Source organism: Girardinichthys multiradiatus, chromosome 12 (genome assembly GCF_021462225.1).
Source record: "Girardinichthys multiradiatus isolate DD_20200921_A chromosome 12, DD_fGirMul_XY1, whole genome shotgun sequence".
NCBI classification, from domain to species: domain Eukaryota; kingdom Metazoa; phylum Chordata; class Actinopteri; order Cyprinodontiformes; family Goodeidae; genus Girardinichthys; species Girardinichthys multiradiatus.
Window position 1 is genome coordinate 15,254,702 of NC_061805.1, and position 26,085 is coordinate 15,280,786.

The 26,085-nt window shown below is 39.2% G+C and overlaps 1 protein-coding gene across 15 annotated transcripts in view; it reads left to right on the forward strand.

Annotated features, from left to right (window-relative positions):
* rimbp2b (RIMS binding protein 2b) overlaps window positions 1–26,085 on the forward strand; it is a 154,052-nt gene that overhangs the window by 86,229 nt on the left and 41,738 nt on the right. For 14 of the 15 annotated variants that reach the window (XM_047382463.1, XM_047382466.1, XM_047382468.1 and 11 more), the window contains exons 4-6: window positions 18,213–18,299; window positions 20,980–21,102; window positions 25,629–25,733. In XM_047382463.1, the coding sequence (XP_047238419.1) occupies window positions 18,213–18,299; window positions 20,980–21,102; window positions 25,629–25,733 (315 nt within the window). Of the gene's footprint in view, window positions 1–18,212; window positions 18,300–20,979; window positions 21,103–21,356; window positions 21,463–25,628; window positions 25,734–26,085 lie in introns of those variants that run through there. The other variant, XM_047382471.1, reaches the window with a different exon arrangement.

Genomic DNA, 26,085 nt, shown 5'->3' on the forward strand with positions numbered 1-26,085 from the left:
AGCCAAGGCACATGATAAATTAGAGATTCATTTATGTTACAATACTAAATTCAATTAAATTCAGTTTTATTTATATAGCGCCAATTCACAAACCGTCGTCTCAAGGCACTTCACAAAGTCAATTCAATCGAATCATATAGATTTTAAGTCGGGTACATTCATTTCAATTAATCATAATTATCAAACAGTGCAGTTGGATTCAGTTTATTATTCAAATTAGTTAAAAAGTTTTATATCTAAGGAAAACCAGCAGATTGCATCGAGTCAGTGACTTGCTGCATTCACTCCTCATGGAAGAGCATGCAGAGACAGTAGACAGTCACTTGTATTAACTTTGCAGCAATCCCTCACACCGAGCATGCATGTAGCGACAGTGGAGAGGAAAACCCTTTTAACAGGAAGAAACCTCCAGGAGAACCAGGCTCCGTGTGAGTGGCCACCTGCCACGACTGACTGGGGTTTGAGAGAGCAGAGACAGAAAAAGAACGCAGAAGCACTGATCTAGGAGTACTTTCTATGGGAAAGAAAAGTAAAACATTAATGGTTGTAGCTCCTTTAGAGGCTTCATCTAGAAGAGAAAGACAGCTAAGCAGATGAAGCCAGTTTTCAAGTCTACAGTATGGAAGAGAGGACATAAGGTTAGTCACAGTAGAAGCTCAGCCAGTAGCTATGTCTAGGAGAGACAAGGTTAAACACTGAAAGACAGGGCCAAGTGTATCATCTGTATAAGGTGAGCATTAGTTGTTGGCAGCACCAGCGTGTCCGATGTCCCCCTCCAGGAAGGGGCCACAGCTAAACACAGAGCCAGGCCAGATGTAGCTTCCAAAAGAGAAAAAACAGAGTGAGAACAAGTTAAAAACTGAAATAACAACAAATAACACAAAATTAGAGAGTAGGTTGAGAATGTAGCAGAGAGAGTGAAGGTGGTCAAATAGACAGGGAGACTCTGCCTCTTGGTAGGCGGAGAAGACATTGCGCTGCTCTGCAGGCCTACCTTTGCCGCAGTCGGCTTATGACGGATCCAGGTTGGTGATTCCATGTCAGGGGACAGGTCCCCTTAGTCGCCATTCATCTTCTCCTCCACTTCATATGGCAGTGAAGCACACATCCTCGTCCCGCTCCAAGAAACGCCGGCGCAGAGCACCTTCATGTGGTTCGGCTGGCAAGGAGGTGGTTTCCATGCCCGCTGATGTGAAGGCTGCAGCGAGTATTCCCGCATCTTCGTCTACCACAGCAATGTCTGCCAGGCTCGCTGCACCTCTGCCCAAGCCGTCTTCACACTCTCCAGCCCAAGATTCTATGGTGACGCCTGATGAGCTGGAGGAGGTTTTATGCTTGCCAGATAAAGAGCTTCAGGGGGACCAGTCTCCTGTATTCCTCCCCTGAGCTTAGGGAGAAAGTCAGGGAGATGGAGGAGGATTACGAGACAGCAGTAAGGCAGTTTTACTACCGCCCACCTCCATCCTCATCAGGTCTCCAGAGCGGTGCTGCAGCTCAGTCTAAGCCTTTTTCTCCAGGGATGTGCTGGCAAGCAGCCCACACCAGGTCTCCAGAGCGGGGGGGAGTTCTATTGTGATTTGGGGTTGTTTGGTGTTTTGGTTGCGACTTTATCTACCTATCTATCTATCTATCTATCTATCTATCTATCTATCTATCTATCTATCTATCTATCTATCTATCTATCTATCTATCTATCTATCTATCTATCTATCTATCTATCTATCTATCTATCTATCTATCTATCTATCTATCTATCTATCTATCTATCTATCTATCTATCTATCTATCTATCTATCTATCTATCTATCTATCGTTCGTAAAGACAATTGGCCCAAGCACTGAACCTTGTGGTACTCCACAATTTATATGATTTACAAAATTAATAACACATATGGATAGAGCTTCATTGTCCTATCATTTATGCAGCGACAGGCATTCTGGAGGATAGCTTAAGTAGTAAAGCTTTGTTAGTAATCAATAAGTCCTGAGTTAGAAAGTGGCTGATGTCACTTTTTGTGCTAGTCAGTTTTGACTGCCTGATGGATGTATGTTTGGAATTCAAAAAAATGCTCACTGGGAACGCTGTAATCTTGGATATTAAATATATACACTTTCTGTTGTTGTCATTTTCTCTGCCAATTACGCTTTATGTTGCTACACTGTAGTTACGTTACCTGAGGCTACGCAATTACATTTAGTGAACTGTCAGTCTGCTGGGATACTTTCCAAACAACTACGAGACCTGAAGAGGTATATGAACAATTTTTGGTGGTGTTGCACAAATTAGATCCTGATATAAAAGCAAAAAGTTTACCTCTCTTGACAGACTTGAAGTGGACTGACACTGCGCCACTCAATGTGGCAGGATGTTGGAGTAGCTCTGTTACTTAGCTCATAAAGAAGGCTGGCTCTGTTCTGGGGACTCCTCTGGAACCTCTGGATATCATTGTGCAAAGAAGAATTCTTCATAAAATGAAGAACATTATGGAGAATCCTGAGTATCCTCTTCATGAGGCTGTAGTACAATAACAGTGTGTTTAGTCAAACGCTTCTTCAGATCTGCTGTATTTCTCCAGTGCATTTAATATCAACCTGATTTGTTTTGTCAGAACCTCCAGAAGACTCAGGTGGAGCCCTCTATCTCCTGGTTCAAAGACTACCTGACAAACAGATCACAGTTGAGACTGAAGGGTTGTGTGTCCAACCAGGTAGTCAGCAGCACAGGAGCACCACAGGGGACTGTACTCTCACCATTCCTTTTCACTCTGTACACCTCAGACTTCCATTACAAGACAGACTCCTGTCATCTGCAGAAATACTCGGTTGACTCTGCAGTCATGGGGTGGATCAGAGATGGACAAGAAGCTGAGTACAGGGAGCTGGTGGACCACTTTGTGGCATGGTGTGGAAACAATCATTTTACCTTGAAAGTTAATAAAATAGAGATGATTGTAAATTTTAAGAAAAACAAGAATATGTCAAACACTGTTTCCATCATGGGAGAATATGTGGATGTGGTGGAGGAGTATAAATACCTCGTTGTTCATCTGGACAACAGACTGGAGTGGAGATGCAACTGTGAAGCCGTCTACGAGAAGGGGCAAAGCAGACTGTACTTCTTGAGGAAGCATAGGTCTTTCGGTGTTTGGATCAAGATGCTGCATATCTTCTATAAGTCTGTAGTGAAGAGTGTAATCTCTTCTGCCATCATGAGCCAGGGATTTGAAAAAGCTCAACAAGCTAATAAAGAAGGCAGGCTCTGTTCTGGAGACTCCTCTGGATATCATTGTGCAAAGAAGGAGAACCCTGAGCATCCTTTTCATGAGAATGTCGTACAACAACAGAGTGTCTTCAGATCTGCTGTAAGACAGACCGGTACAGGAGATCCTTCCTGCCCACAACCATCAGCATCTACAAAAGCTCTTTGAAGAAACCTTTATAGAATGAGCTGCAACAATATGTCTCATAGGGATGAATAAAGTATTTTTTTATTGAATTTAAAATGCAGCTGATGAGGTGCATTGAGACTGCCTCAACCAGCATAACTTCAGTTAACACTGACATCATTCAGAAAGAAAACAGCAACTAACTTAACAATGGCCTTTTACAAAAATATTCGTAGCATTTTATACTACGAATGAAACATTTTCAGTTTGAATTGTTTAAATTGCTAAAATCAGCAGAAAGGGGGGTCTGTCAAGTTCTTGGGCTTTGCCTCCTTGAGGATTTCTATGCTTTTCTTCAAACTCATGTTTTATAGCAGGTAAGGGGACAACACTGTAAACCCTGATTCACTTACTCAACTGAATATATTTTTGGAAACAGCTTGCACAGAATAATGCAGTACAACAACATAAAAGTTATGAGTACACCAAACACAAAATAAAAATGTCACATGACCTGTATCTGACAGGGAATCTGTGTCGATTCAACATAACAGTTTTTGAATATGTGGGCTGCACGGTGGTGCAGTTGGTAGCACTGTTGCCTTGCAGCAAGAAGGTCCTGGGTTCAATTCCTGGGTCTTTCTGCATGGAGTTTCCATGTTCTCCCCATGCATGCGGCCTACCCAAAACATGGTCTCTCTAAATAGCCCTTAGGTGGGAATGAGCGTGTGCATGGTTGTTTGTCCTGTATGTCTCTCTGTTGCCCTGCGATGGACTGGCGACCTGTCCAGTGTGTACCCTGCCTCCCACCCATAGACTGCTGGAGATAGGCTCCAGCTTCCCCGCGACCCACTATGGAAGAAGCTGCATAGAAGATGATTGACTGTTTTTAATTACACAACAAACAAATTTGTGTTTTTTTAAACATTTACATCTATGTCATATCAACTAGTACTTTTAGTTCATATGACAAAAAAATTGAAGTGTTTCATTCTATGTTTATTGAACACAAACAAAATTATATTTTATGTACATAAATTGTTGTTTTTTGTTAAAATGAACACAACATTTTTCATTGTTCAGCTAAATTCAAATTGACTCACTCTACTCAACATTTATTTGGAAACAGGTTGCACACAAAACTTTTCAGTACAGTAACATGAAAGTTATTACAACCGACACAAATTAATGTGACCCCACAATTTCTTCAGATGACAAAATAGTCTGTTTTAATAATATTGAATTCTAGTACACATAACACCAACTTTTGTTATATAGTTGTTATATAATAATGTATTAATACCTCTTCAACATAATTACATTGATGTGACTAAACAGAATTATTAGAAACAGCTGCTTCCCAGTGTTTCTAAGAGTTTCTTTGGAAAAATGAGAGGATTGTGTTCTTAAATGGAGGATAAGTGGGCCATGCTTTTTTTGCTTTGTTACATTTCCCAAATATACACATAAACTCATGGCCCAGCACAGAGGAGCAAACTCCTCAGGACAAGACTCAGCAGTTCACTTTCATCTGAAAAACAAAAGACACTTCTCTGAAAGCCACAAGGTCCAGACCTTAGACAGGGAGGATAGCTGGTTTAAGGTTTCAAAGACACCATCTTCACCCGCAGTGAACACCTTTCACTCAACAGAGGAGGAAGTGTATTGTCTTTAAACATCTTAAAGAAACCTTAACCTGTCCAGTTGCCCTCGAGTGAACTTTTTTCGAATACCCATGACCTGGGTGACTCAGAAGCTAGGTGACTCAGAAGCTTAACAGACCTCTTATTTTTTAAAGACAGTGTCTTTTGTCTGAGTTTTTCACGATCCACATTCAGAAGGACCTTTTGAATAAACTCAAACGTGTAGGTCATTGCTTTTGGGTACATATCTTGGATGACATAAAGCAAGCCATACAAATACATGAGTGCATCAGGCCAGTATTTAGTCCCTTGCAAAATAACCTGTACCTGGAAAAGACCTGGAGTTCTTGAGGATGGAATGACACCATGTTTACATCCTCACTGTCACCAATGATGGGACACAATGGCAGCAGATCTCTCAATGGTTTGACCTTGGTCTTCACACTCTTGAAAAATATTATAAATTTACAATTCACTTTGATAAAAAATTTAAGTCTCTAATGAATAGGTCTTCTGATTTGTGTGTTTGCTATGTCACAAGTCTGTCACAGAATAAAAAATATTTTGGTTCTAGACATTATTTCACCATTTTAAAGTATCCATAGAGTGTCCATAACTAAAGATCTGTCAGAATGAAAGCCAAATAAACACCTTTTTGAGTGTGGGAGGCATCAGAATACCCAAAGGACACAAACATGAATATGAGGACAGCATTATGCAAACTCCTCGTGAAAAACTCTAGTGATAGTTGTGATTAAATAAATCCATACCAGAACCATTTTAATATACAGGGGTTGGACAATGAAACTGAAACACCTGTCATTTTATTGTGGGAGGTTTCATGGCTAAATTGGACCAGCCTGGTAGCCAGTCTTCATTGATTGCACATTGCACCAGTAAGAGCAGAGTGTGAAGGTTCAATTAGCAGGGTAAGAGCACAGTTTGGCTCAAAATACTGAAATGCACACAACATTATGGGTGACATACCAGAGTTCAAAAGAGGACAAATTGTTGGTGCACGTCTTGCTGGCGCATCTGTGACCAAGACAGGACGTCTTTGTGATGTATCAAGAGCCACGGTATCCATGGTAATGTCAGCATACCACCAAGAAGGACGAACCACATCCAACAGGATTAACTGTGGACGCAAGTGGAAGCTGTCTGAAAGGGATGTTCGGGTGCTAACCCAGATTGTATCCAAAAAACATAAAACCACGGCGGCCCAAATCACGGCAGAATTAAATGTGCACCTCAACTCTCCTGTTTCCACCAGAACTGTCCGTCGGGTTCAATATACACGGCCGGGCTGCTATAGCCAAACCTTTGGTCACTCATGCCAATGCCAAACATTGGTTTCAATGGTGCAAGGAGCGCAAATCTTGGACTGTGGACAATGTGAAACATGTATTGTTCTCTGATGAGTCCACCTTTACTGTTTTCCCCACATCTGGGAGAGTTACAGTGTGGAGAAGCCCCAAAGAAGCGTACCGCCCAGACTGTTGCATGCCCAGAGTGAAGCATGGAGGTGGATCAGTGATGGTTTGGGCTGCCATATCATGACATTCCCTTGGCCCAATACTTGTGCTAGATGGGCACATCACTGCCAAGGACTACCGAACCATTCTTGAGGACCATGTGCATCCAATAATTCAAACATTGTATCCTGAAGGCGGTGCCGTGTATCAGGATGACAATGCACCAATACACACAGCAAGACTGGTGAAAGATTGGTTTGATGAACATGAAAGTGGAATTGAACATCTCCCATGGCCTGCACAGTCACCAGATCTAAATATTATTGAGCCACTTTGGGGTGTTTTGGAGGAGCGAGTCAGGAAACGTTTTCCTCCACCAGTATCACGTAGTGACCTGGCCACTATCCTGCAAGAAGAATGGCTTAAAATCCCTCTGACCACTGTGCAGGACTTGTATATGTCATTCCCAAGACGAATTGACGCTGTATTGTCCGCAAAAGGAGGCCCTACACCATACTAATAAATTATTGTGGTCTAAAACCAGGTGTTTCAGTTTCATTGTCCAACCCCTGTATATATTTTTTCAAAAGCAACATTCATTGAACTCTTGGTGGAGCTATATAGCAATTATCTCAAAAATGAATTTACATAGAGTAAAACTTGTTTGATCTTTTTAATCTCTGGATTCTTTATGTCTTTGTTGAAATGATCATCTGTTCTAAAAAACTTGTCAAAAATCTATTTTTCCCAACTCTTCAAATACAGTTAGGCTGGTGTGTGGCTCATTACAAAAAAATCAAAATTTATAGACTATTCACATTTCAATCTTCAATAAAAGAGTTGGAATGCTTTCAGCACATCCACTGATGTGACAGAAGTTTTTCTTAGAGCATCTTATGATCAATTGATCACTCAGTCAATAATTTTCAGAAATAAATGAAACAACATCTAGATCTACTCAAGTCCTTGTTCAAATACTACAAAGATCAACAAACATTCTCCAGATTATAGATTTAGTGTTTCGAAGGATTTTTAGAAAGGGTTAGTCTGCAGTGATATTCAATATCTTACTATCATTTGTACAGTGTGCACATTTTCTTTTGCTTCAAACATCAAAACAATATTTAATAATATACTCAAAGTCAGCATCAATGTCACATATTTCACTTGCTTAGATCCTAATCTTTGCCACTTGAGGTTTATTTGCATTTTGCATTATCACTAATTTGTACAAAAAAGTGTTTTGGTTTTCATACATTTTTAGATAAATGCTAATCCTACGGTTGCTTGCTCAAGTATGTTAGCCCACATGACAGGTGTAGAAGACCTCTGTGTCATCTTCTTGAAGAGGCCGTGGTAGACACCAGAGAACTGCAATCCAGTCCAAACTGATGTTTTGTGTTTGCTGTACTGAAAAACATGGAAAAGACAACAAAAAGCTAAAATACCAACCCTTTATTTAAACAGTTGAAAATACAACATTTATTGTTACAAAAACATCAAAGGTGTAACTCTAATGCTATTTGTATTTAATCTAATGTTATAATAGGAGCATGTTTTATCCACCGAGAATTGTGTCCACCTCTGAATAACATTATATCTTTTGTGAATGTTTAGAGTCATTAATACTTTATTACACTGAGTAGAATTAGCATTTCTTGAGATTCAACAAAAATATGCGGTGATTAATGTGCAGGCTACAGAAAAGTATCTAAAAAGAAGGTGGATGCATTATTCAGCAGAGGAGACATTGTAACGTTAGGCCTGCAGAAAGTTGCAGCCACCTCTTCTCTGAGCATATCCGTCACTTCCTGACATGTATGCAATTCTCAGCAGGCATGAAAAACTCTGCACAACACATGTTCATACAGACAACAGTATCTGTGAATAATCCGTTCTTTTAACACGCATGTTTCTCAAGCTAAAGTTACATGGTTCACGTGCCCTTATTTCGTGTTTCTTGCTAACATTAACTGGCTCAAGAGCCCGAACTGCCGAATGGCAGACAATGGTGTCCAGCTGGTTTTGATTGGCTGTCAGTGGCAGTATCAGCGCCCTAACCATCAGAATCTTCTGTTACTTATTGGGGCCCGTCTGAAAATTGAACTTCAGAAAAATGCGTGAATTTCCTTTAAAAAGATAACTATATTTTCATACCGTTTATGCTATTTCCCTTTACTTTAGATATTACAAAAAACAAAATCAGCCATAACATTATAAGCACTGTCAGGTGAAATGAATTACACTGATACTACTACAAAAATGTAAAATTTGTTTTTGGAACAGGAATGTTCTGGTCAATTATCAAAAGACTGTTGCTATTTTTCACTATTTTGTAAATTGGAACTACTAAAATAATTTATATATGGTGCACAAATTCTATGGTGTCCATTGAGCCTTACAAAATGTGCCATTTAACATTACATGTTTAAATCGCATTTATGTTAATATCACTGCAGACATGGGTTGTTTCTACTGAAAAAGTTTAAGTTACACAAACAAAGAAATGGAAGTTGTACGCGTCTATTAAATTTAACAATGCTGTGACAAATCTTGAATGCATTATGTGTACTAAAAATAATAAGTTGGAAAATATACACATAAAACTGCCAGTTTTATGTTAAGACAGTAAATTATTTTTGTGTTCAGCATAACACTCAAACTTGTAATCATGTGTTTTTGTTATGTTCAGTGAACATAAAATTTTCCTTTTTTTTAACAATAAAGAGACTATTTGTTACATGAATGTAAAAACATTCAGTTCATATCATTACACCATTTTTGTTAATCAATTCAACAAAAATGATAAAAACAAACATTCAGAGTATGTGCTATAATCTGATTAATCTTCACTTGAATTTAGTGCCTTAAACTAATTAGAGTATCTCACCTTTAAATCTTATAGTAAAACTAAAGTAAAATCCTAAATAGTTGAATTAACACAAAAAATTACGTCAACTTCACAAGGGATGCGTGTTTGTGTCAAGTGAATATAAAATATTTATGTCACTTTGACAGTCTTGAATATTTGTGTTGACATTACAGTAAAATATTATGTTATGGATGGATCGGGGTTTGAAAAAATCCAAACAATTCCTTTAGGTTTAGTATTGTTTTAAACCTTTAATAATGTCCTTTTCTCTATTTTTTAACTAGAATAATACATATTCAAAAATGGGAACAAGTAAGAAGACATGTACTATGTACTTAACGACAAAGTGTGTTAAATGCATTTGAGTGACCAATGCAGCGTCTTTCTTGTCCAAAATGATTTAATTTTTATGCATCCTCCTGCATAACTATCTAATGATATCAAAATATAAAGGTCATCTGTATGAAGACAACATGGATGACTCTTCCTTCATTTTACCTCTCTGATGCAAATGCCTTTGGGTAAAAATAAAGTCAAGAAAGCGACAGCTGGCTGCACCAAGAGCAAAAACTGATCTCTCCCATACTGAGCAGAAAGTAAGTGGGCGAAATCCTTGGATGGCTCACGACTTAAATAACAGAGTTTATTCATCTGTCAGGCTAATTAAAATTAACCACGCTGCTGTCTCAGACCAGGTTGAGTCATACAATGCTGGACAAAGAAATGGTCCCTCTTTGCTTAAATATATTTTTCACAATAGTATATCAATCATGTCCTTCCTTCCTTCCTTGCTGCCTTCCTGCTTTCCTGCCTGCCTGCCATCCATCGATCTATCCATCTATCCAACAATTCAAATTGGAAATCTTGAAAAGTTTGGTGTTTTGTCATGGAAAATGTGTAGGAAGCCTGACAGTACTTTGCAAAATCATTTATGCCCCCTAAACATTTGTCATATCACAACCACAAACTTTAATGTTTTACTGGGATTTTATGAAATAGACTAACACAAAATAGTATATACAGGTCCTTCTCAAAATATTAGCATATTGTGATAAAGTTCATTATTTTCCATAATGTCATGATGAAAATTTAACATTCATATATTTTAGATTCATTGCACACTAACTGAAATATTTCAGGATTTTTATTGTCTTAATACGGATGATTTTGGCATACAGCTCATGAAAACCCAAAATTCCTACCTCATTAGCATATTATTAAAAGGGTCTCTAAACGAGCTATGAACCTAATCATCTGAATCAACGAGTTAACTCTAAACACCTGCAAAAGATTCCTGAGGCCTTTAAAACTCCCAGCCTGGTTCATCACTCAAAACCCCAATCATGGGTAAGACTGCCGACCTGACTGCTGTCCAGAAGGCCACTATTGACACCCTCAAGCAAGAGGGTAAGACACAGAAAGAAATTTCTGAACGAAGAGGCTGTTCCCAGTGTGCTGTATCAAGGCACCTCAGTGGGAAGTCTGTGGGAAGGAAAACGTGTGGCAGAAAACGCTGCACAACGAGAAGAGGTGAAGATTGTGGAGAAGGGCCGATTCCAGACCTTGGGGGACCTGCGGAAGCAGTGGACTGAGTCTGGAGTAGAAACATCCAGACCCACTGTGCACAGGCGTGTGCAGGAAATGGGCTACAGGTGCCGCATTCCCCAGGTCAGGCCACTTTTGAACCAGAAACAGCGGCAGAAGCGCCTGACCTGGGCTACAGAGAAGCAGCACTGGACTGTTGCTCAGTGGTCCAAAGTACTTTTTTCAGATGAAAGCAAATTCTGCATGTCATTCGGAAATCAAGGTGCCAGAGTCTGGAGGAAGACTGGGGAGAAGGAAATGCCAAAAGCTGCTGGTGTTGGTCCACTGTGTTTTATCAAGGACAGGGTCAATGCAGCTAGCTATCAGGAGATTTTGGAGCACTTCATGCTTCCATCTGCTGAAACGCTTTATGGAGATGAAGATTTCATTTTTCAGCACGACCTGGCACCTGCTCACAGTGCCAAAACCACTGGTAAATGGTTTACTGACCATGGTATCACTGTGCTCAATTGGCCTGCCAACTCTCCTGACCTGAACCCCATAGAGAATCTGTGGGATATTGTGAAGAGAATGTTGAGAGACTCAAGACCCAACACTCTGGATGAGCTAAAGGACCTGTAATTGTGAAGTTTCCTAGTGTGTTACATCTTGGCCAAAGCTTTTAATTCTGGTCTCATCTGAATAAAGCACCCTTTTTCACATTTGTCGTGTCCCCTATATGACTTGTGACAAACTGCAGAAGAGACTTTTTCAGACGTTCTTTTAAAAGTGACTTTCATCCATAAAAGCAAGAGTGCTCTAACAGTTGCCCTGCTGACAGATTCTGCCACCTGAGCTGTGAATGTCTAAAGCTCCTCTAGTTAACATGAGTCTCTTGGCCTCATCTCTGATTAATGCGCTCCTTGCACAGCCTGTCAGTTTAGGTGGACGGCCAGGACTTGATGGGGTTGCAGTTGTTTCATACTCTTTGCATTTTCAAATGTCGGATGAACCATTGTTTCAAAACTTTGGGATGTCGTTTCATATCCTAAACATGCTTTAAACTTTTCCACAACTTTAACTCTGATGTCTCCCCTGTGTTCATTTATGTTCATGTGGATGTTTGCTCTCTAATGTGTTTATATTGAGATTCAATTACATACAAGCAGAGTCTATTTACCAGCTAGGTGACTTCAGTTAGTTGGATCTGATTTTATTTACAGGTATCAAAGTAAAGGTTGCTGCTGATTACAAAGCTATGCCAAGCTGTTTAGATTTCACAGTGCATTTCGTTGTGTTGGTCTTTCATATAAAATCCTAATACAGTAGACTGAGGCTTGAGAAAAACAGGTCTCTGCGGCATGAATACTTATGTACATCATTGCACAGTTAAGATTTTTACATGTGTTACCTTTATCAGTTAATATAATAATATGCCCACTCTGTACATTCAGGTTTTGTTTCATTTTAACTTATCGTTCTTTTATGTACACTCATGTTAGTATTCAAGCAAATGTGCCTCAATAGAAATCCCAGTCTTTCAGCTGAATAATGCTGGAAGCGGCCCAGTTGTATTTTCTGCATGGTTTTCATTCCATCTCTTGGCTCACAGACCCTCTATAAAAATGTGTCTTGCCAAGGGATTACAACTTACATTGATCTGTTTACAGCATTAACACAGCAACAATAGCACAAAGACATAGCTGATTGTCTATGTATTTACACTTTTGTCTGTGGCAATATGTGTGTGCATTACATACAAAAAGAAAGGCATTAGTCAGGAATTTAAACAAGAATAGCAGCGACGTGAATGGTCAGTGGTTAAATCAAAGACAGGCTTGAAATTCTCTATTGTTTTTCAAATAATGCAGTGCAATGAAAAAAGTATTTGCCCCCTTATAGATTTCTTCTGTTTAGGCTTTTTTGTCACTCTTTAATATTTCGGTGTCAGCAAAGATTACCTGAGTGAATACAAAAGATGTTTTAAAATTACTATTTGATTTATAAAGAAAATATATGGTGATCTAAACCAGCCTCTCCCTCTGTGAAAAAGCAACCCCCCATCTTGTTAAATAATAAATTATTAAAGCCATATCTGTACCTTTGGGACTCTGGCAGTAATTTCCCACCATTTCCCACCCATGAAGAAAACATGGAGCAGTGGTAAATCTTCCCAGGAGTGGGCGGCCTATCAGAACTTCTCAAAGAGGTCACTGATGAGTAATCCAGGAGTTCACAAAGGAACATAATCAAAATCTAAGCAATATATATATATATTACCTCAGTTAAGTTCAGTGTTCATGATTCAATGGTAGAAAAGAAACATGGCAAGAATGGCACCCAGGGGAAAGTCCAAGGTGAAAACCTATGTTGAAGAAAAACTCTCATCTTTGCTAAAAACATCTTGATGATCTCCAAGACTTTCTAGACAATATTCTGAAGACTAATGAGACAAAAGTGGAAGTTTTTGGAAGGTGTGTATTCTGTTACTCCTGATGAAAACCTAGCAAAGCATTGCAGAAAGAAAATCACACCATCAATAAAAAGCATGGTGGTGTTAGTGTGATTGTCTACCAGATAATGCTGAAGGAGCAATCACTTTGTGACCTTAGGCACAAGAGCACCTGGATTACACAGAAGGACAGTGACCTGTAGAACACTCAAAAGTCCACTTTTGAAAGGCTAAAAAAAACAAGATTTTGCACTGGCCTAGTCAAAAGTTAGACTTAAATCTGATCTAGATGTTCTGGTATGACTTTAAACTGTTTGCTTTGGCTTAAAATCTCTCCAGTGTGGCTTAATTAAAACCATTCATTTAACAACAGCTGGACAACATTTCACCATGGTGATGTCAAATACTGACTGTCAGTTATAGCAAATGCATGATGGCATTTGTTCTTAGATTTAGAGGGCAATTACTTTTTCATAGAGACATTTTTACCCCTAATGAATGAAATTATTCTATGAAAACTGCATTTTGTATTTACTCTGCTCATCTCTGTTAATAAAATGTGTTTATCTGAAACATAAGTATAACTATAGCAAAAAAAGAAAATTTGTAATCTTTTTTCATAGCACTATATTGTAAGGTATGCGCTTTTTTGTCGAGTTTCATCAGGTTTTTGTTCTTCAGTATGAATGCCTGAAAGACAAACCCGTAAAACAATTCTTATTGATAAATTAGTGGCAATGAACACAAATGCCAATTAAAATATGATACTTGTAAAGGAAGCACTGAAATGAAAGAAAAAAAAAAAACATCTGATCTCAGATGTGACTTCAGATGTGTGTATCTTCAGGCGATATCCTTTACTTGTAGACCTTGTGCTTGACTTGGTTTCTCCTCTGTGCTTTGCTTTTGTAGTGATTGTACAAATACTAGACAAAGACAGTTGCACAGCTTTATAAGACTTTATGAACATCACTCATAAATCTTCAGAATAACAAAGTTAACTGTTTTCAGTGTACTTCAAAAATGAATTTACTTGTTAGATGTTATTACAGGCAAAGCTTTCTTAAGGAAAGCTGTGGGTAAAACATTGAGACAGCAGGAACAAGAGCTTTGTTACTGTACGATTTCTTCTAGGTTTTTGTAGTTTATTTGGTGAAATTGGGAAATTTTGTCAAAATCAGTTCTAGTTGGAGACAACATCGGTACTGGAGTTGATGTGGATGTGCTGACTGCCCCTCTGATCTTTTGGGTTTTTTCAGTAAAGAATTTAGCAAATTCATTGCAGGCCCTGGTAGAGTGGAGTTCAGATGCTACAGTTACAGGAGGGTTTGTTAACCTGTCGACCGTGGCAAATAATGCACAAGCATTGTTAATGTTTTTGCTGATGATCTCAGAAAAGAAGGATTCCCTTGCATTTTTCAGTTGTAGGTTATATCTGTATAGTCTTTCTTTATAGATAATATAGTGAACCTGGAGTCCAGTCTTTCGCCACCTGCGTTCAGCTTTTCGACACTCCTTTTTTTCACTTCTGACTGGTGGAGCACTTCTACACGAAGACATTTTCTTCCCAGAAACAACTTGCACTTTAATTGGAGCAATTGAATCAATGTTGTCTGAGATTTTAGAATGAAAGTTATCTACCAGCTCATCTACAGTGTTACAGGGCAAAGTGGAGGTAGAAGAGTAAATCTGGTTAAAGGTTTCAGCAGCACCGTCCTTAAAGATGCGTTTTCTTATCATGTCTCTTTGGCTAACTGAGCTATTGGAGATGATGCTTTCAAAAATAGCAGAAAAGTGGTCAGATAGAGCAACATCAGTTACAGACACCTTGGAAATGTTTAGACCTTTAGTGATGATCAAGTCCAAAATATGTCCCTGTTTGTGCGTTTGTTGTTTAACATGTTGAGTCAAACCAAAATTTCTAAGAGTGTCACATAGATCTATTGCATTTCTGTCTTCAGGATTGTCCATGTGAATGTTGAAGTCTCCCACAATAATTAAACAGTCATAATCAACACATATCACAGATAAAAGCTCATTAAAATCACTGATAAAGTTTGTTTTGGACTTAGGAGGCCTGTAAATATTCAAGAACATGGTTCGGACCAGGCTCTTTACCCGGAGAGCCAAATATTCAAAAGAGTGAAATTTTCCCAGAAATACTTTTTTACACTCTAATAAATCTTTAAACAAAGTGCCCCCCCCCCCCCCCCCCCCCCTCCACCTTTTCTTTACTGTCTGCTCTCACAAAGAAAATTGTAGTTTGGAGGCGTCGCCTCTATCAGAATGGGAGCTTCATTAAATTCATGTAACCATGTTTCTGTTAAAAACATAACATCAAGATCGTGGTCAGTAATGAAGTCATTGATTAAAAATGATTTTCCTGACAGAGATCTAATGTTCAGTAAAGCCAGTTTATATTACTTAGTTGCTGATATTAACTCTGTCTGGTTGTACCTGACAGTTTATGGCTTTTTTTGATTGTTTATTAGTGTCTCTTATCCTTTTGGCTTTCTTCTTTCTGTCATGTATAAGCACAGAGATTTTACAACTATCTCCTATTAGGGGCCCAAGTCTTTCCCGGACATGCTCATTTCTGATAGCGTTACCACTGGGGCCCAGACTGTATCACAGAGAAGTGATTTGAAGGTCCTGATTAGGAGGAGATAGATTAGGAGGTGGTGGAGGTCTGTGGCATTTGGAAGATGTTGGTTTAGTAGCAGGGCCTCGGCCACGGGGGGTGTTGAATGGAGAAGATGTCAGAGCCATTTGGGTCCTGATTTTAAGACCTCCTTTCATGTTATCAGAATCCAGTAAAGCAAAAAGCGGGCTCAGTGGGGAGATGGGAGAGTTCTGTGCGGTCTGGGTCGGGGTGTGGGGTGAGGTTGGATAATGTCCACCTCTCCTGTGGATTTTGACGGGGAGACCTTTTGTGATGACCTCTCTTTCTCAGCCAACTGACTGATTGTTTCTGCTGGAGCTGTTGGAGGCAGCGTTATCATTGTTGTTGATACTCCATGTTCTCTGCTGAAGGTTGAAGCTGCTGGCAGATTATTTAATGAATAGAACAGATTAGATGTGAGACGTCTGGCTCCCGGCTTGTTCAAACAGAAACCATCTTGCTTGAAGAGTTGTTCCCAAAAAATATTAAAATTGTCAATGAAGTTCACAGATGTGGTGGCACATGTTTTTTTCAACCACTTATTAATCATCAGAAGTCTGGAAAAAACCTCATCTCCACAGAAAATCGGTGCAAAGGGTCCACTGAGAAACACCTTGATATTGAGACCTCCAACAATATTCAGAAGATGAGTGAAATCCTCCTTCAATCCTTCCGATTTTTTCTTATCTACGTCATCCATGGCTCCACAGTGTATAATAAGGTTTTCTAGAGACGGGCGCTTTTCTGTGATTGCAAGAATATTCTCTGAGATATCGGAGACCACGTTACTGGTACCAGTCATAACTTCTGTGTTTTTCTTGTTGCAGAAGTTTTTAATCCCATCCACAGCTATCTTGCCCACTATTATGGTTCTTGGTCCGGTGGGGCTCTTTTTCTCTGGCAGCTTAGGAGAAGACTGTTTAGAGTGAAGGTTGTTCTCAAACCTTTTATTGTTCTCAGAAGATGGATAATTTTCCTGGTTTTCATTCTGTAGTGGAGCAAATCTGTTTTGGAGGGGAATTCCATTATTTTCCAGCTGTCTCACATCAGTTGTTGTGACAGCAGCTTGCTGTTGAAGTCTCCTTTTCCCAGGGGAAACGAGGGCATTTCTCTGTAATTCTGACCATTCTAATTTATTTAATTGCTGAGATCTTCCAGTGAGTCATCTACCTTGATTTTTTGAGCATGCCCCTAAAACATGCCAGGGGGGTCTGCTGGCAGGTTTATTCTCAGTGTTCTGATTGCCGGCATATTCACCTCCCCATTCACTTCTAGTCGATGGATTTTCATCTCCAAAACAGCCAATTTCTGTAAAAGTTTGTGCTGATTAGCTGGCGTCAACTTGTCCTTCTTTTGAGTTCAATTATAAAAACATCAAAATCCTTTAGAAAAATAAATAAATAAATAAATAATAATCCTTGGGAGTTGCTGGTAAGAAGTAGTTTTAGTCCAATATTTCCGTAATTTTGGCTAAGAGATAAAAAGTTAGGCGTAAAAGAAAGTAAGCAAGCAGGGAGCTTAGGACAAAAGCGTCTGAACAGGCAGAGGGGCGGAAGTAGAAGACTCTGAGGTGTCCTTCATAAGTAAAACATAAGGCAGCAGGAGTAGACTCACAATCTCAGGCCATTAAGAGGCACTGCTTTACAGTAAATGTATCATGCATGAGCCTCTGGGTTTCTCAGCGTCTGACAACAACAACCCTTGGCTTACATGCTGCTGGAGCTGCAATAAATTGCACGTTGTGGAGAACCCAACAGTTGACACTGCAAATTGCTTCCATGGCACACTTCACAATTGTTGATTGAATGTAATTAGTTTTCCTTCTCAACAGTGAAGAGATTGTTTTCTTTTACTCTGCTCTGGGCACAAATGATTTGAATGAGTTTTGCATGCATGTTTGAAAGCAGAAAGCACCGAAGATGATGTGGGTATGTTTTAGCATATTTTGCTGTATATTTAAAATCCTGACACAAAAGCAACTTGATTGTCAATATTATTGCACTGCTGCGGTGACCGAAATCTCAACTTCTTTTAGTGATTCTATCCTCCACAAACTACAAAACCTGAAGCTGTCTCCTTAGATGAATAATGCATGGGCTGTTGCTGACAACATACTGGGTTTGAGTGCATTCCTCTTGTCTTATCATGGTGACTTTTCAGGTTCTAAGCACTACTTTCTTTCTGACTCCTTTGCCTAGGAGAATGAACTTCAAGAATTCCTGCAGGAGAACAAGCACTTGAATCTTCAGTGGTTCAACAGTCACAAAGCATCTGACTATGAAAAGGTAAGAGGTGAAAAGGCTTTGTAGAGGGCTTCGCCTTACCTAAAGACATCTTCACACAGCTTTTAGCTTGGCACTTAGTTCTCAGTGTTTTTTCCTTCATATATCATGACATTCCTCTCTTCACTTTGATGCTGTGTGGAGACCTTCCGGGTCTTATTGTAACTATAGCTATATATTGATGCAGAGTCTAAATAGTTTAGCAAACAGAAAGCCCCAGGCCCTTTCTATGAATTGAAAGGCAATTGTTTGAAGTAGCTTACAGGCAGGTGGTTGCTACTAGGGTTAAATGTTATTTTATTCGGACGTGGATTACTCTGGGAGCAACACTCATATCAGGCTGATATTAAAGAAAACATTATACAGTACAGATCAGGTCTTGTTCTTTGCCAACATTTTTTCAGTCTGATTCCTATGGTCTCTGAAGGTAGGAAAGGTCCTGCTCACAGTAGCCCTGCTTTCACTGAACCTGGTATAATTTGGCTTTGGTTTTATTGGTGGGTTTATTTGCACCAGTTGGTTTGTACTGTGTTGTGGCCTACTGCTTAAGCAGACTTACTAGTCTGTGTTTCGATTTGTTAGTGTTTGTACAGTTTCTATCCTTGAGAAATCATTAGTCATTCATGGCTTTTCTGTGGAAGGAAATTTGCCACATTATAGCTGTAGGATCTAATCAGCTCAGTGTTTATTAAGGACCATTAAAAGTGCTGACTGAAAATACCGCCTCCTTAGAAAGAATGCAAACAGTGCCTTTAAGAATTTGTGGAAACATTTTTGTCCAGTTTCTTTCTCCCAATTTTAATGGCAAGATTTTGCATGGTTTGAGTTAGTGTAAAGCTTCTCTTTTTTTAATAAAAGAAAAATCTAGAATGTGTGGTGTGGATTTGTATTTATTCGCCTTTGCCCTGATATCCCAAAAACAATCCAGTGCAGCCTATTGCCTTCACCAGTCCCCTAATTGCTAAATGGAGTCCATCTGTGTGTTATTTATTCTTGGGATAAATCCAGCTGTTCTGTGAAGGCCTCAAAGTTTTGTTAGAGGACATTAGAGAACAAACAGCATCATGAACACCAAGGAACACAACAGATAGGTCAGGGAGGATGTTGTGGAGACGTTTAAAGCAGGGTTAGGTCATAAAACAATATCTCAAGCTTATCTCATGGAGCACTGTTCAGTCTATCATTCAAAAGTAGAAAGAGTATGGCACTACTCCAAAACTATTAGTACGTAGAATTTCACCTAACCTGACAGTCTGGACAAGAAGAGCTTTAATCAGTAATGCAGCCAAGAAGGCTGTTTTAAAAAGAAGTTATTGTTTTTGTTTTATGCTGGTTTTGCACTGTCCAAAACACCACATCTAACTAAAAATGTGTGTCAAGATTTGAAAGCTGCTGTTCACAGATGCTCTTTAATTGCTAATTTAACAAGCTTTAGCTCCTATGAAAAAAAGAATTGGCTATCTTATCAGTTTCTCAGTGTGCAAAGCTAGAAGAGACATGCACCAAAAGACTTGTAATTGGAGTGAAGGGTATTTCTATAAAGGTATTACTCAAGGGGGTTGAATAGATCCAAACTATACTTTTCAGACTATTATTTGTAAACAACAACTACTACTTTGTAAAAGACTACTACTAGTACTCCACTACTTTGTGTTGGTTAATGAAAATTAAGATTGTAAAAATTTAAAATAATGAAAAGTGGGGTATGAGTAAGTTTCCAAGGCACTGTAACACCCTTTTTGATCTCACTAGTGACTGTGGGATTAATTGCAACAACTAAAAAAATATTTCTATCATTTGCAGGAGCTCAATCTTATGCAGCACATCGTGTATGTGTGTGTGTTTGTGTGTGTGTGTGTGTGTGTACATATGAAATATGTAGAAACCCTGATAGAAATATAGAGAGTGATGAATCAGGGCTTTTGTCTGCCAGAGGACAGATTTTGTCATTATCGTTACATTTTAGCCAAGCTTGATAAGGTCATAAAACAATACAGACGTGAAGATGAGATGTCTAATCCGGTTGCGAGTTATTTGCAAAATGAAAAGCTTGTCAAAAAGAAGAGGGGTGCATTAACTAATTATCAGTTATCTAATTTATACTGCCACTGTAATAGGTTCTTAACTGCTGACAAATGTCGTGGGGTGCATATCCCTGAGAACAAAGCAAGTGTTTTTAGGCTGAAGGAGAAACTTCTCAGCAGATCATGTAATGTGATTGTCATTTCAACCCCTTCACCATTTTGTATCTTTGCATGTTTGGTTGTTTTCTGACATGAAAAAATACTACCAGGGATCAGAACCAAATAAATGGAGATTGGATTTAATGCAGAGATTTAGGAAAATGATATACAATTATACCATATGTGAGATTTGAGTGTTTTTATGCCTACTTATCTCTCAAATTCATAAAACAAAATGTTGATTACAAAGGAAAATAAACTCATATGCAATGGGTTAAGTACATTGATGGAAAATTATTTGTTCACGTTTGAAATTAAAGAAAGAAATTAAATGACAATGCAATGATATGAAATGAGATGAAGGCTTGGCAAAATAATGAATTGCTCCAAAACCGTTCGGGAAACCTTAACTTGTGATTTAGAGCAAGAATATAACATATTTTGCTTGTGGAATTTCAAACTTCATCTGCCTTGGTTCTTTACCCGTCCCATATGAACAGGTGAAAACAGAGTATGCCCAGCTCAAAGAGAGGCTTGGTGTTGTGACGCAGGAGAGAGATTTAGCCCTGTGGGAGAAGAACCAGCTCCAAGGCAAACTGGAGAACCTAGAGCAGGTGCTCAAGGTAAGAAAACACGACCCGAGTGATGCCTTTATCTATCAATTCTATGTCCACTTCTAGATCTAGTAGTCCCTTCATCCTGAGATTCTAATTTGGGTGTTTTTATAGAACCTAGCTCTTTTCCAGCGCCTCCTCTCCTACCTGTACCACTCTGCCTGTAGGAGAGGAGGTGCTCTTTAGTTTCTAATGTCCTCGACATGTCTGTTGCCTTCCAGTTTCGTGTTGGGAGGTCTGATCTGGAGCTGTGAAAGAGTACAAGTTGGGAGCAGTCTGCCCTCTTTCCTTGCCTATATCACTCTTATGTTGTCCAACTTCACTGGCTTCCTTCCCCCCATCCCCTCTTCCCCCTGCTAGATTTCTAAGGTATCACTGCTATGGCCACCTGTTTGGGAGCAGATCGAGTTATTCCTGTACTGAATGTTTTTTTGTCAGTGGCTGTGCTTTTGTCTCTTTATCGGTGCGATTTTTATCAGACGTACAAACAATCACGTGGCTATAACAACACAGCACTGTGGAATGTGATTTATGCATGAGGCAGGATGAAGAGATTGGCTTTATGATGAGAGAGGGAGGAAGAAGAAAGAGAAAGCCTGGGTCACCATTCACGATATTTAATGTCACCCACAAGTTTGATGACTTTACCTATTTTAGAACTTAATTTTCACTAGCATGAAAATGTCATTTGCTTCTTTCACCTTAGCGTGTCAACAATTTACACATTTTGGAAGTAGTGATGCGACTAGATGTAACAGGCATCCTGTGTTATAAAGAACCTAGCATTCAGTCCCTTCTGTGTATGGCTTCTTTGACTGAAATGGATGATCACAGGCAAGTGAGCGCGGTACTGAGTTTGCTCACCCTTTTAATGTCACATAAAACCCTCAAGATTGATTATTTAAAGACAACATCTCTGAGGACAACTTTTAAAGACTCCCTTTAACCAGACTTTAAATAGTTATTGTGATAAATAGAGGGGGCAGCAAACCTACAGGTTTACGTATTTGTAATACCTTACAAGTGTATTTATGCCCCTTGAACCTTGTCACATTTTGTCATGTTACAACCACACATTTCATTGAGCTTTATTAACATAATAGGTGATAGACTAACACAAATGAGTGCATAACAGTGAGGTGGAAGATAAAGGTGAATTGAAAGCATTGCGTGCATATTTATTTAGCTGCCTTTACTCCAGTGCCATAAAATATAGTCCAACCCAATGTCTTCAGAAGTCATCTAATTAACAAAATAACTGCTCCTGTTCTGTGAAGGCCTCAGGATCAGGATTAAGTTATAAATCAGTATCCCAAGCTCTAAACATTTCATGGGACACTTTAATTCATCATACAACAGTGAAACATGTATGTCACCAGTGGAAACCTATCAAAACATGGCCACACACCTAAACTGACCAAAGTCAAGCAAGGAGACCCTTAGACAAAGATGCAGCCCACTGGCCAATTCTAGCAGTTTGCCACAAGCTAGAGACACAACAAGATGCTCTGGTCAGATGAGACCAGACCTGCGCTTCTGGTCTCAAAGAACAGCACTAAGTGTGATAGAAAGCAAAGAACATTACCCTAAGCACATCATCCACATTGTGAAACATGCAGGTGGCAGCATTATGCTGTGGCAAGGCGTCTCTTTAGCAAGGACAGAAAAACTGGTAAATAAATGAGGAGGAAACCTGGGTGTAAATTATTCTCAGTATATATACAGTTGTTCTCTGAAGGCTCTTGTGGAAAAGAATGTCTCAGTAAACAAACTGGAAGGTGAACATACCCAGTCTCAATTCTTTTGCAGCCTCTAATGGATTTTCTTACAGGATTGCACAGTATTTAGCTCAAACCATCTTCCCATTAACTCCAATAAGCTACCCTGTCCCTCCTGAAGAATAATATTCCCCACCATAATTCTGCCACTCCCATGTTCCTTTGTAGTAATGTTGTTCTCAGGTTGATATACAGTTTTGGTTTTCCACTGCTCACATAGACCACAACATTTTGGTCTGATTTAATCAGAGCATGTATTGAGCAATCTTTAAACCGAACTTCCTATGATTTTATTTAAACAATGGCTTTACTTCTTGTGATTCTTAGGGCCAGATTGTGGACACATGGCATGACCATTAGTTCTCCTATTAAAAGATTCTCTCATCTGTTCTTGTTTCCTGATATGTTTCTTGGTCTTCATGATGCAGTTTGACCTCTAATGTTTTCTAAAAATCCTGTGAGACCTTCATATACAGGTCCTTCTCAAAATATTAGCATATTGTGATAAAGATCATTATTTTCCATAATGTAATGATGAAAATTTAACATTCATATATTTTAGATTTATTGCACACTAACTGAAATATTTCAGGTCTTTTATTGTCTTAATACGGATGATTTTGGCATACAGCTCATGAAAACCCAAAATTCCTATCTCACAAAAGAAGCATATCATTAAAAGGGTCTCTAAACGAGCTATGAACCTAATCATCTGAATCAACGAGTTAACTCTAAACACCTGCAAAAGATTCCTGAGGCCTTTAAAACTCCCAGCCTGGTTCATCACTCAAAACCCCAATCATGGGTAAGACTGCCGACTTGACTGCTGTCCAGAAGGCCACTATTGACACCCTCAAGCAAGAGGGTAAGACACAGAAAGAAATTTCTGAACGAATAGGCTGTTCCCAGAGTGCTGTATCAAGGCACCTCAGTGGGAAGTCTGTGGGAAGGAAAAAGTGTGGCAGAAAACGCTGCACAACGAGAAGAGGTGACCGGACCCTGAGGAAGATTGTGGAGAAGGGCCAATTCCAGACTTTGGGGAACTGCGGAAGCAGTAGACTGAGTCTGGAGTAGAAACATCCAGAGCCACCGTGCACAGGCGTGTGCAGGAAATGGGCTACAGGTGCCGCATTCCCCAGGTCAAGCCACTTTTGAACCAGAAACAGCGGCAGAAGCGTCTGACCTGGGCTACAGAGAAGCAGCACTGGACTGTTGCTCAGTGGTCCAAAGTACTTTTTTCGGATGAAAGCAAATTCTGCATGTCATTCGGAAATCAAGGTGCCAGAGTCTGGAGGAAGACTGGGGAGAAGGAAATGCCAAAATGCCAGAAGTCCAGTGTCAAGTACCCACAGTCAGTGATGGTCTGGGGTGCCGTCTCAGCTGCTGGTATTGGTCCACTGTGTTTTATCAAAGGCAGGGTCAATGCAGCTAGCTATCAGGAGATTTTGGAGCACTTCATGCTTCCATCTGCTGAAAAGCTTTATGGAGATGAAGATTTCATTTTTCAGCACGACCTGGCACCTGCTCACTGCCAAAACCACTGGTAAATGGTTTACTGACCATGGTATCACTGTGCTCAATTGGCCTGCCAACTCTCCTGACCTGAACCCCATAGAGAATCTGTGGGTTATTGTGAAGAGAACGTTGAGAGACTCAAGACCCAACACTCTGGATGAGCTAAAGGCCGCTATCGAAGCATCCTGGGCCTCCATAAGACCTCAGCAGTGCCACAGGCTGATTGCCTCCATGCCACGCCGCATTGAAGCAGTCATTTCTGCAAAAGGATTCCCGACCAAGTATTGAGTGCATAACTGTACATGATTATTTGAAGGTTGACGTTTTTTGTATTAAAAACACTTTTCTTTTATTGGTCGGATGAAATATGCTAATTTTCTGAGATAGGAATTTTGGGTTTTCATGAGCTGTATGCCAAAATCATCCGTATTAAGATAATAAAAGACCTGAAATATTTCAGTTAGTGTGCAATGAATCTAAAATATATGAATGTTAAATTTTCATCATTACATTATGGAAAATAATAAACTTTATCACAATATGCTAATATTTTGAGAAGGACCAGTAGGAACTGGATTATTTCAGAACTTAAATTAAAGGCAGGTCAACCCTATTTACTGCTATTACTTAATATTCAGGTGATATCTGAAGGCATTTTATTATACTGGATTTTATTTAGGGAGAAGAGATTAATGGGGGCTACACATTTATGAATGCTACACTTTTCAGATATGATTTAAAAATGTTTAAAAAAGCACAATTACCTTCCTCTTCAGTTATGCAGTATTTTTTTACTGATACAATGAAGTCAGTGATTGTAAGGTGACAAAATGTGAAAAAGTTTAAAGAGTGTGAATATTTTTGCAAGACAATATTTTCTTGTTGTTTGAAAAGCAAAGCATCCCTAGTCTTCATTTATAACTTAAATTCATTTAGATTTATTCTGTTGATCATTTGACACAATGATCTTCTCCCATGGTATGTTTTTTAAAGCAAAGTTTAAGTCTTGTATTTTCAAAGATTTAGGCATTAGCACCCGACCTCTGATCCCAAGCTCTTATTATTCCCTTGTTAACCACTTAATTTTCTTGAATTAAGGAGTTGAAGATTTGAGATGCTTTTTTTTTTTTTACTGGAAGAATGTCACAGGATTTTAGTTCCACTAATAGCACCCCTCTCTACTCTCCCTCCTCCTTCAATCTTCTCCTTCTGGCTCTCCATCCCTACATCCTTTGTGGATAGCATATGCGTGAGGCTGCAGAGCGAAGGCAGCAACTAGAGTTGGAGCATGAGCAGGCCTTGGCTGTACTCAATGCAAAACAGCAGGAGATTGACCTTCTTCAGAAGGTAAGGAAAGTCTGATTGTGTAAAACTCACAGCACCAGAGGGCTGGGCTTTTTTGTTTACTCTGATTTTAGCATGTGTTATAGGTCAAAGAGCATTTTAGCGAACATCAAGTGGAATATATATTGTCCAATAAAGGTATAAATTCACTGAAATACTCACTCTTCAGCTGTGTATCTCCAAACTCTGAATTTGTGACATTTCAGAAACAGTCCTCCTGTTTGTTATAGGCAAGCTCAATGGTCATTTGTAACATAAAGTAGATATGACACAAAATAATAAAGCAAAAAGCCTTTCTCAGCCATTTGATGGTAGAGCTTTCTCTTCTGTGCACTGGAGCTGACTGTAATGTCAA